This window comes from Trypanosoma equiperdum (genome assembly GCF_001457755.1).
Source record: "Trypanosoma equiperdum strain OVI genome assembly, contig: ctg_1188, whole genome shotgun sequence".
Classification (NCBI taxonomy): Eukaryota; Euglenozoa; class Kinetoplastea; order Trypanosomatida; family Trypanosomatidae; genus Trypanosoma; species Trypanosoma equiperdum.
The window spans coordinates 1-11,046 of NW_027123158.1; the positions used below are offsets into that span (position 1 = coordinate 1).

The 11,046-nt window shown below is 46.4% G+C and overlaps 4 protein-coding genes across 4 annotated transcripts; all 4 read right to left on the reverse strand.

The window, feature by feature from the left end:
- Nucleotides 1-472: 472 nt before the first annotated feature.
- TEOVI_000662000 (ubiquitin-conjugating enzyme, putative) lies at nucleotides 473-1,228 on the reverse strand (the record flags this gene model as incomplete). Its single annotated transcript, XM_067220572.1, has 1 exon — nucleotides 473-1,228. The coding sequence occupies one exon, from the start codon at nucleotides 1,226-1,228 to the stop codon at nucleotides 473-475; it is 756 nt and encodes a 251-aa protein (XP_067076673.1).
- A 1,285-nt stretch (nucleotides 1,229-2,513) lies between these two features.
- TEOVI_000662100 (uncharacterized protein) lies at nucleotides 2,514-4,277 on the reverse strand (the record flags this gene model as incomplete). The annotated part of the gene is made up of 1 exon (XM_067220573.1): nucleotides 2,514-4,277. The coding sequence occupies one exon, from the start codon at nucleotides 4,275-4,277 to the stop codon at nucleotides 2,514-2,516; it is 1,764 nt and encodes a 587-aa protein (XP_067076674.1).
- A 747-nt stretch (nucleotides 4,278-5,024) lies between these two features.
- On the reverse strand, nucleotides 5,025-7,241 carry TEOVI_000662200 (protein of unknown function (DUF4520), putative; the record flags this gene model as incomplete). The annotated part of the gene is made up of 1 exon (XM_067220574.1): nucleotides 5,025-7,241. The coding sequence occupies one exon, from the start codon at nucleotides 7,239-7,241 to the stop codon at nucleotides 5,025-5,027; it is 2,217 nt and encodes a 738-aa protein (XP_067076675.1).
- A 1,149-nt stretch (nucleotides 7,242-8,390) lies between these two features.
- TEOVI_000662300 (translation initiation factor IF-2, putative) lies at nucleotides 8,391-10,892 on the reverse strand (the record flags this gene model as incomplete). Its single annotated transcript, XM_067220575.1, has 1 exon — nucleotides 8,391-10,892. The coding sequence occupies one exon, from the start codon at nucleotides 10,890-10,892 to the stop codon at nucleotides 8,391-8,393; it is 2,502 nt and encodes an 833-aa protein (XP_067076676.1).
- Nucleotides 10,893-11,046: the final 154 nt, after the last annotated feature.

The window sequence follows — 11,046 nt, forward strand, 5'->3', positions numbered from 1 at the left end:
AAAAAAAAAACTGGAAGGCTTCCCCGCGATGAAATAAAACACGGGAAGCGAACAAGCGAACAGAAGGAAAAAAAAAAAGAAACGGCGTTCATGCGTATTTTTAAAAATTTCTTTGACACATTTTATCTTCTGTTGTATACAAGAGTTTACCTACCATTTCTCACCCCTTTGCTTTAACAATTTTCCACCGCAACGTAAATTAGATGTGCTGGGAACCTTTTTTTAAAAAAAATTATTGAAAGATGATAATTCTCTTTTTTTTTCTTTCCTTCTTTTGTTTCTGTTTCTTTTCGTTTTCCACCCCCTTTTCATTCTCTGTTTTGCCTCCCATACAAACCGCAACACAACAAAAACATGAAACTCGCTCCCTCCCCCCTCCTACAAAAAAGAAAGAGAAAAAGAGAAAAAAAAAGACACAAAAAAAACAAGAAAAGAAATTGTGATTAAACTTCATCTATCTCTCTCTCTCCCATCAAATACGTCTGAGTGCTGCCCGCTTCTTCTCCACAGCTTTTTTTGCCGCTGTGGCTGCTGCTGCTGCCGCTGATGATGATAATGATAATGATGAGGAAGCCGGTAATTCCCCCAATGTCCCTTTATTGTCTACATTGTTCATATGAAGCGAAAGCCTTAAACCACCTCCACCCACTGCGTTATTGCTGTCATTTTCCTCCTCATCATTACATTTGCCGCTGCTCGTCACCCCGCCGTTTTCTTGAAAGCCATCGACTCCATTAAAAGGCCGTTGGGATTCCATTGGAGCCCTCCCACTTTTTATCGCATGTACTTTTGTCATCATATCTGCCTTGCGCCTGTATGCATCATAATCCTCCATGAGGAGCCGTGCTGCCTCTTCATTTAGCGCACTTTCTGCATTCGGTTCAATAAGAAGACACCGCACAATCGTGAGTACATGCCGCAAACCCAAACTTGGATTCCAGTCCCTTTTGAGTACATTCACACAAATGTCTCCCTTTTCTGCTATGTTGGGATGAAATATTTTGGTCCGGAATACACCCCGTGGTGGCACCTCCGGATATCCCTCATCAAAATGAAACACAACTTGAAATGAGCCGCCAGCGAAGGGAGTTCCTTCAGGTCCAGTGATCTCAAATAACAACTCGCTGAGATCATCAGATCTCACCAACCGAATCCCTTCCGTGGGATTCGAATTAATATCTTGCACTTGTCGCATTATGAGGTGCATGGCAGCCGGTGAAACGGGCATTGCAAATACGTATGTGCGAAATCCTGTAAGTTATATCTGTTAATATTAATATCCTCTAATAACAGCAGTAATAGTTGTGGTGATGGTATATATTTTTATTACTATTATTATTACTATTGTTATTATTAGTATTAATATATTACACTCAAGAGAATATTCACCTATATCGGTTCAAATCTCTTTTTTCTTGTATTGATACTACTTTTTTCTTTTCGCTCAGTTTTTCCTTTCTCTGTTGATTATACCCCTCTTGTGAAGTGTGAGACGGTCAAATAATAATAATAATGCACCCACTCCCCCCCAAAAAAAAACAGCAATAAAAACGAAGTGTCAAAGAAGCAGAAGTGGAGTAGCAGACGATACGGGAAATAAAACCCTGCTGATGAAAGTAAAAAAGAAATATTACTGCTTTAGTATCTAAAGCATACATATATATATATATATATATATAGGCGCAAAATAAACATATCATTCACACACAACTCAAATGTACAGATGCAGCCGCGGCGTGAAAAGAGAGCCGGGGGAGTAAGCGATAGTAATACATTGATTACAGAAACATATTTGTGTCTGCAGCTCTACCACACTCAGAAATGCAGCAAAAACTAAAAAAAAAAAGGTCAGCACACCGACCATCACGACTATTTTTGAGCCCTTTTCCTTTTTCCCCCTTTCTCTCTAACATTGTGTGATATGTGAAAAGACATTAAATAGTAATAATAATAATAATATAAACGTATATTATTTTTAAAACAGTACAAGTGACACCTAATTTTTGCATAGCGCAAAGAACTGAAATAATATTTCTGGCCTTCGTTTGCTTTTCCCCCCCTCTCCGACCATATTTACGACACGCGTGCCTGAGTGTAATATTACCGCTTATGATCAGTCGGTCATCTCGTTGTGGTACGCCGCCCATAGACGTCGCCTAGCGAATAACTGCAATACCATTGAAAAAACAAAGCTTAAGAGAAAAGTTAACAGCATTGTTTAAAGAATAAGTAAAGAGATGTTGCAGCGAAACCCGCAAGTGGTGTTGACGCCTAACTGAAGCTTAAATGCGGAATATTTCACATGTTATGGGCGCAGCGGTGGCAACTTCGTGAGTTTTGTGGATAATCTCCCGCGCTGCCTGCCACTCTCCTTTGAGAAAATCGTAAAGGTCGGGTATTAAAAGAAAAAAAATGTACAAGTGCATGCAGAAGGTGAATGGGAATTGGGATAATTATATACCGCCACATGAGATAAAATTGACGAATGGATTGTGCCCATAATAGAACTCTCATCATCCGTCTGTTTTGACACTATTCGTAGCTAAATTTTCTTCTATTTTCTCTTCTCCGTGCCCCTCTTTTAGTTCCGAATTTCTCTCGCTATGTTTCTCGCCGATGGCGAGACAACCTTCTCGGAACTTTCTCATCAAATCAACGTCCCACTCACAAGCTTCTATGATTTCAACTTCCCGTGCATGACAACGCTCCATCAAAGCGAACACAAAAAGGTGTTTCTTGGCTCGCTCCGCGTTCTCTTCCTCTTCAATCGACCGCCGCTTGATCTCTTCTGAAAATAACGCAATATCATCGAGCTCCATCGCGCAGCGTAGAACCGTGCGGCCATGTTCCTCGAAAAGAGCCAACGCATCTCTGTCATTTTGGCATCTCAAAACAAGTTCTCTAAAAAGCGTTACACCTGTTGCACGTCCACACACCAAGCGCCGTGTCATTTCAATACCATACAATTTTGGGTATACATCAACCTGAGATTGCATAAACAGCCATGCATGGACTTGTGCCACTTGTGTAAGCAATTGAAACGACTCCAACTCTACACGGAACAGTGTCTCCATTGTGCTCAACAAGTGGCTAAAAAGTTCTTGCTCAAGAGAAGCATGCTCCTCCATGATCTCGCTGCGTGACTTTTCCTCGCGCTCGTGAAGTTGCTGCAAGCTAACGCGGTAACGCTCCTTGCGTCCCCTTGTCAGGTACACCCAACGCCTGAGATAATTCTTCAATGGGGCACTTCCAAGCAACATGCCTCGATGCACAAAAACAAACAAATCCCAGATGGGTTGGAATGCTTTGTTCTCCTCCTCAAGTACATAACTTCGGTTGATTTCTTCTCTGTAATTTATCGCCTGGAGTCCATTCAGCATCGTGTCTTGCAGTAATTTTTGCACCGGCTCGCCGTATTCACTCTCCTTGTCACAACTATCCACGAGGTGCAACGCGCCCAGGTGTTGAGAAAATAACTTAACAGCTTCAAGGTGTTCCTCATCTACAATCGTTTCGCGAGCGACAAGTTCTTCGCGTATGTATGACAACCGAAGTGTCGCAAGCTCCCGTGGCCCAAGTGACTTCCACTCACCGTTCACAAGTATTGTCCTCCGTTTAAACCTTGCCTCATCCAGCAATGAGGCGTGGTTTGCAAAATCTGCTGACAGACGGCTTGCTCGACCGGGAACAAAAACGCTCGGGCCCCATCCTGAACTTGCAGATGAAGCAACACGTGTCTCTGTAGCATTATCGCTTATATGAATACCATGGTTACAAAATGTATTTCCCCACGGAGATGGGGCCGTAGGGTAATTCACCGGCGGGCCTTGTGTATGAACTGATGTGCAGCCGCCGAAGCTCGTTGGCCGGATGATGGAACCTCTATTATTGCTATACCGCGTACCAAGTTTTCTTAAAGCATCGCCAACCAAGTAATCAAGGCGTGTTTTCAACGACTTGGACCACAATGGATGCTCACTCACATGAACCACCGTCCGCACGTTATACGTTGGGCACGTTGATACTGGTTTAAGCGCTAACTTTTCCCAAGATGTAAGCGGCCTGCTGAACTGTCCAAACGGCTCAGTGGGCTGATCCCCATAGCTTTCAGTTGGGCAACTTCGATATGTCATGGTGTAATCACGTAAGCTTTCCCCTTCTACATCACGGCCTTCAGATGACGAAGTTCCCAGGGGGGGAAGAAATGACGTGTGACTCACGCGAGGAGTCTGTGGGCACTCACCAGGCGGATTCCCATCTCCTTCAGTGTAACTCATTTCTTCTTTTTTACAGATATCGAAATATCAGACACGCAGGTACGCCCTGGTGTATTGAGACAAAGAGCCCACGTAAACAGTGCAAGAAAAAAAAATAATTATTATAAAGAAAGAAAGGAGGATGCGACTTGAAGCGATAATTCACTCTATCTTCCCCCCCTCTCTCTTCTTTAGAGTATGTTTCTCCCAGAAAGAAACAAAAACCTAGAAATACTCTATGGTAGAGTGAAAGGTGCTCTACTCACCTCTTCCTTCCTTCCTTCCTTTGAACTTTCTTTTCTACTATTGAGTATATTGAAAAATCATAGGTGATGTGACGGAAATATTACAAGCATTTTTTTAAAAATTCATACAGGGATTCAAAAGGAACGAGACAAGAAAGAAATATGGTCAAGCGCACCTGCAACATGAGGCAGTACAACGGCTCCAGGACAGTTCACCCTTATAATACACACGAACGCAGGTGGAGTGAGGGTTCAACACTCCCTTCTGTAACTTCGAGCCTCTCTATTCCAGCTTCACCCACATCAACGGGACAATCTATGGGAGAGACACACATATGACAAATTTTAACGTGCACTCATTCTATTAACAGAACAGTATGCAGGGCAAAATGGACCTCGTTTCGAGGAACGAAAAAAGAACAAGGAAAAGAGCCGTAATTCCAGTTTCTGCTGACGCCACGGCAGCAAACGGGCTGGAGATATGGATAGTTGTATAAACGTACGCAAGACACCAGTCAGTCACTCAAGTGAAATAAGTCGAATCGTCTCGGTTTAGTAGCGATCGATTTGTCCGGCATAACTTATCACTCCCGTCCAGAAGCTCCCTCGTGCGCTCAAACAGAGCCTGAAGGTTCCGCTCCACTTGGTTTGTTTGCTGCCATTCTGTCTCCTCTAGAAACTGTAGTTTAAGCTCATTTGTGCCTTCCACAACGGCATTCCGCGCCTCAGGAGAGAGGCGTACGAACCGACGAAAGCGCAAAGCGTACGCCACATACTGAAACATCGGGTTATTATTGAGACACTTCGACAGACGTATGGAACACTGAGTAGCGTCACGGAAGAGACACGTAGCCACAAGGTTCTCTTCCTTGTCATCCCCACCTGGAATAAGATATAAAATCGTTCGGTCGTCAAAATGACACCGCACCGTGCCATTCGTTAGTGCGGCAAACGTACCGATCCCATCGATGGCACTTGTGAGGAACACAACACTTCCAGCGGCAGCCGCAGCATTGATTGCGGGGTCGTCGCTTACCATACGCATTTGCGTACGGTCGATGGCGGCTTCTGCTGCATCTGAAGGTGATATCGGGCCTATGGTCAACCCAGACGTGGAGCATGCGGTGGCACTTCTAGCAATCCTGTCGGCCCCGTTTGCAAGAGCAAACCTCAAATCAAAGCCCGCTATTTCGTCAAACATTTCCCGTTGCTTTTCTACACGCGCTGCAGCAATATTCCGTTGTGATATTTCAATGCAAGAACCACCCACTTCCGGGAGGTAACGACCACGCTGAGCAACAGCAAATGGCGCCTCTTCCAATACACTACTAAAGTAAAGTAGTGATCCTCCAGCCCTTGACATGACAACACCATCGCTGTACTCGCCTTCTGGGACTGGCGGTGATGATGGATCTTCTGGAGGGAGTTGACTGTTTCCATTATTACTCAACGGTCCCTCATGTTGCTCCGGAGGAATAACAGGTGGGAGGCCTAATAGTCCATCCGCGCTTTGATGGTACACCTTGTATCCACCACTGCGACGCCAGTGATGCACGACATAACTTTCACCTATTGGTTCCACCAACGCAACGCTTTCATCTTCTCGTATCATACAAAGTACGGATCCGGCTACGAAATATGGTTCGCGGGGCCCTGACGTTGCTGATGCGTCAACAGTACGAGTATTCTCCCTATTAACACCACTATTCGGCCAACTTGCTTTACGTCCTTCAGGAAGGCACAATGAATGTCGCACATCTTTGGTCTCGCAAACACCAAGGCCCCAGTAAATTGCATGCGGTACACGACCCATAGGGTCGGCGTCGTAGCGCCACACAACCCGCTCTCGCGGATTACGTATCTGTCCATTGCACATGGCATTTTGCATCTGTGGGTTGGCAATGAGTGCGTGTACATGATCATACCGGATGGAAGAGAAACGGCAAGGTTTATGATCTTGCGCTGTGCGAGGTGTTGTCTCGTAGTACATGCGACACTCTTCATCTTCAGTAGCTAATGCTGCGGCCTCTGCTGGGGTATGATCCGCTGGTAACTCCTCATCGAACTGGAGGGCAACCTCAAGCATACGAATCCACTCACGTGGCGGGTCAATGAGAGGAAACGTTTGCTCCATCCACACATAATGAAAGGCCCGTAGACTATCAACGGTCCCTGTGATGAACCCCCGTGAATCAGTGGGGCGAACAAAAATAGACCTTGCTCCGCTCCTCTCCACAGCTGGTGCCGGCCAACGCACTGAAAAAGTCATTCGTCCACCGTGAAGTGTCAGTGAGACACGTCGCAGTGCACACCACAGTGTGGCTCGCGATCCGCAACGCTCAAATAGCCTTCGGTCAACAGCTACCACGAGAGAGTCAATGGGGCCTGGGTGCCGCCACACTTCACATGGTGTCACTGTGAGCCCAGAAATGACACGTGGATGAGGAGAGTAGTAATTATATATCTGCAAAGCCTCACTTACCTTTTTCTCGTACTTTGAGAGAGTGAGGGCAGTAAAATAATAATCACCTCCCTTCCCTTCATCGCCTGTTTCGCTTATGTCAAGACGGCTGCGTGCCCCCATACTTCCATCAATAGCAACAAACGTTTGCATCTCATCACAGAATGAAAGCACCGTGCCATCCCCATAGACGAAATCTACCGAACTGTCGGTCCACGCACAGGCTTTTACAACATGATCAGCGACGGAAACCTCATTGTAGAATCTGCGAAGACTCATGACAGCCACAATTCCTGATTTAAGTAGATATAATCGATATTATTAGTTGCTGATTTTTTTAATTTTTCCTTTACTAAAGAAAGTTAATTTATAGTCCCCACCGTAACCGGAGGCGTAGCAGTGGGCACTACAGCTCCACCGTTAGAAGTTGACAGATTCACCTTTTGCTAACAAATAAAGTAGAAGCATAATGGAAGGAGAACATACAAGACAGGTAATGGCTTTGAAGAGTTGTTGCATTTAAACAACAATGCGACGTAAACAAGCAAACCACCACGGGCGGGGTTGAACAATATGTGTACAAACGCCCTCCAAACTTCCACAGTTTCCGAACAATAGTCCTGTCAGTCTTTATTCATTTAAATATGTATTTTTTCATCCCTTCGCGACACACATGCGTGTCCATAACGTCACGATGTCAATATTTCAACCATGGTGAAACTGCAACGTGCCACACCCCCGGTGAGATCCGATCCTTCCCCTCAACCACACAAACCCTCCTTTCAGATATCGATCGCAATACCTCATACCTATTCAAAATCTCTATTACTCTGCCTTACCCCTCATTCTTTCATTTCCTTTCGTTTCTTGAGGGATCATCTCCGCATCGCTGCATGAAAAGTAATGATAGGTAATACGAACATGTGCACATACACATGCATGTATAGCGAGAAGAACAATGAAAAGAGAGGAAGGTGTCATATTGGTAATATCGGCGTCATTGAAAATATCCATCCAAGAGCATGCTGAGGGGCCGGCAGGTACGGGGGAAAACATGGAGCAGGGCGACACCGAGAAAGGACAAAATAAAACAAGACAAAAGAGGGAAAGATATTATCCATCCACAACGTACCGGTACAGCACACACGAAGTCGAGAAAAGGAAGAGGGTAAACGGATAAGGTGAAGTAAACAAAATGTCCTTCGCCGCCCCCTTTTTTTTTCACGGGTTTATATCATCCGTTTGGTGTCTCTTCGTCTGCTTACTTTCACAGTTCCCTTCCCTCCAGCTTTCCACACCCGCCATTCCCTTCGCGGTGGACTGTTCCGTCGCCGCCAATTCATTTCACGAAACCCACCCACTGACAACCGCGGTTTATCCGAACTTCCGTTCGTCATATTCTCACTCATTTCCGCATCAGTGCTGGCTCTATCGAGGCGGCACCTTCAGTACCTTTATTAACGTCGCCAAAAGATTAATGTCATCCTCTGTCAATTCATCCTTAAACAATTTAATCGCATTAACAGATGGACGGGAAATGAGTGAGAAGAGTTCATCCGATTTATCAAACTGTCGCCCGAACGTCATTCCACTTTCCCCTGAGTTTATTTTAACCGAACACTCGCAGCCCACGCGGCCAACAGTGATGCTCTTCTTATCGCGCTCTAATGACATCACTCGCCCGATGAGATGTGGCGTATCGCCCCGCATAAAAGCGAGTGGCGTTCCCGGGTGGAGCTGACCACACTTCACCTTCACAGGGAGAATAATAGGATCGGTGTTATGGATGGCATCGTCGAGAATGGTGAGTTGTACAGGAAAGACGGCAATTGCGCGTGCCTTATCTTTTTCCCGCTTCTCATACTCGTTTATATACCTTGTGAACATATCAAACAAATGGTAGATGATCTTGGCCTCAAACATATCGATGTCGTTCTTCTTGGCAATGTCTCGAGCGTCATCGGATATCTCAACATCGAAGGCAAGAACAACAGCGTGACGCGGTGACTTCCGTTTCATGGAGAGGACATTGATCATATGTCTCTTATGCAGTGGCCCAATGGAGGCGCTTGCAACAGGAATCTTCATTTTGTTCAAAAACGACAACAAGGCTTCCAGAGAACCAAGTGTAGAGCTTTGCACCGTAACCCCAACACCGTCGGGACTCAACTGGTCCGTAATGCTGTTCGCATCCTTCATCACCTCCTTTGCAACGGCTTCTTTATCGTCTCCCGGCCGCACGACGAGAAGATGCGAACCAGGAATAACATACTCCAGTTCGTTGGCCGCAATCTTAATTCCCATTGCTGCCTTCATTGTCTTGTGATGAATGTATTCCCCTCTTACTCGAAGTTCCTTCATGGGTTGTGGTGTGAGCAGTGCACGGATCTGCGTGAACACGGGCCCGTTCTGCCCACAGAGGCAAATATTGTCGCCCTCGTGAAGCTCGCCGTTGATGAGGATGGCATCGATAGTAAAACCATACCCCGTTGTGGGCTTCACCTCCAGAATGGTACATTGCAGGTCATCCTTGTATGTAACTTTCCCTTCCATGAACTGTTGCACCAGTTGAACTTCCAACAGAATTAGGTCACAAATGCCTTCTCCTGTCTTGGCCGACGTTGGCACAATTGAAACCACCTTTCGCACCTCCTTGTTATGATAGTACAGTTCGGAATTGAGTCCCTCTGCAAGCAATTCCTGTTTTACTTGAACAAGCCGTGTGCTAAACTCATCACGGACATTAGGCTTCTGTAAGGAAAGCGTTTGCTCAATGTCCATGTCCTTGTGAGCAACCCAGTCGTAGAGGCGATCCACTTTGTTCAATGCGACGATGAAGGGGCACTTTTTCTCGCGTAGCAGACGGATTGACTCACGCGTCTGTGGTTCCAACCCGTGCATTATATCCACAACGAGAATAGCGATGTCGCACAAACTGCTTCCACGACTGCGAAGATTTGTGAAGGACTCGTGACCGGGTGTATCGATAACGAGAAGACCAGGCACGTTCAGCTGATGCTGGTACTTTTGATTGAGATCAGCTGTGGCTTCAACAATTGATTCCCGTGGAAAAAAGGTGGCACCGATCTGCTGCGTAATACCACCGGCCTCACCGCCTTGAACGTTAGTCGCTCGAATACGATCCAATAAACTAGTTTTACCAGTGTCCACGTGTCCAAGAACACAACAAATTGGCGACCGGAGTTTTGTCACGCTCTCCAATACATGCTCCTTTGCTCGCCTTTCCTCTTCCTTCGCGCGTTTCCGCGCTTCCTTCGCCTTCAGTCGCTCTTCCACCATCTCAGCACGTCTCTTACGGATACGCTCGTTATTAATTTTACGCTGCTCTCGCCGATCGTCACGCTCCATCATGGCTTCCCAGTCTTCCTCGTCCACCTCCGCATCGGACTCTGTTGGCTCCGTCACCTCACCGTCATCTTCCACTGGTAGATCCAAACTGTCTTCGTCTGATTCATGACCGGCTTTGGCTGCCCTCTCATCAGCTGCGTCTTCCTCCTGTTTCTGAGTAGGCTTTTGTTTTTGCTGCTTAGGTCGTGGGGCTTCCCGCTCCTTTTTCTGCTGTTCCCGAACTTTCTCCACATCAGGAACGATAAAACCGGCGGCAGCCATACGTTCCAGAACATCATTGCGGGACTCCTTGGTTCCCATTTTGCGAGCCAAGCGCTCCTCTTCCTTCCGCCGCTGACGTTCCCGGGCGCGCTCTTCCTCTTCAAACCTCCGTTGCTCTTCCGCAAGTCGTTCCTCTTCACGCAACCGTTTTTCCTCTTCCTCCCGTTCCCTGCGAAGCCGTTCTTCTTCTTCCTTTTGCTTCTCCATGTGCTGCTTAAGTTTTGCGATCATCGCGGCGGGAGGCCCGCCCTTGCGGGCGGGGGCGCCTTTTGGCGCTGCCTTTGGTCCTTTAGGCGGCATTATCCGTTAAAACGATGTTTCGGCTGGACCGATGGTGGTGCGTGGCGTGCTATGAAGTAAAGGGTGTAATGGTGTCGGTAGTGGTGATGACGAACAGATAACGTGCGCTAATGGTAATAGTGCTCCGAGCTAACGTATATATATATATATATAT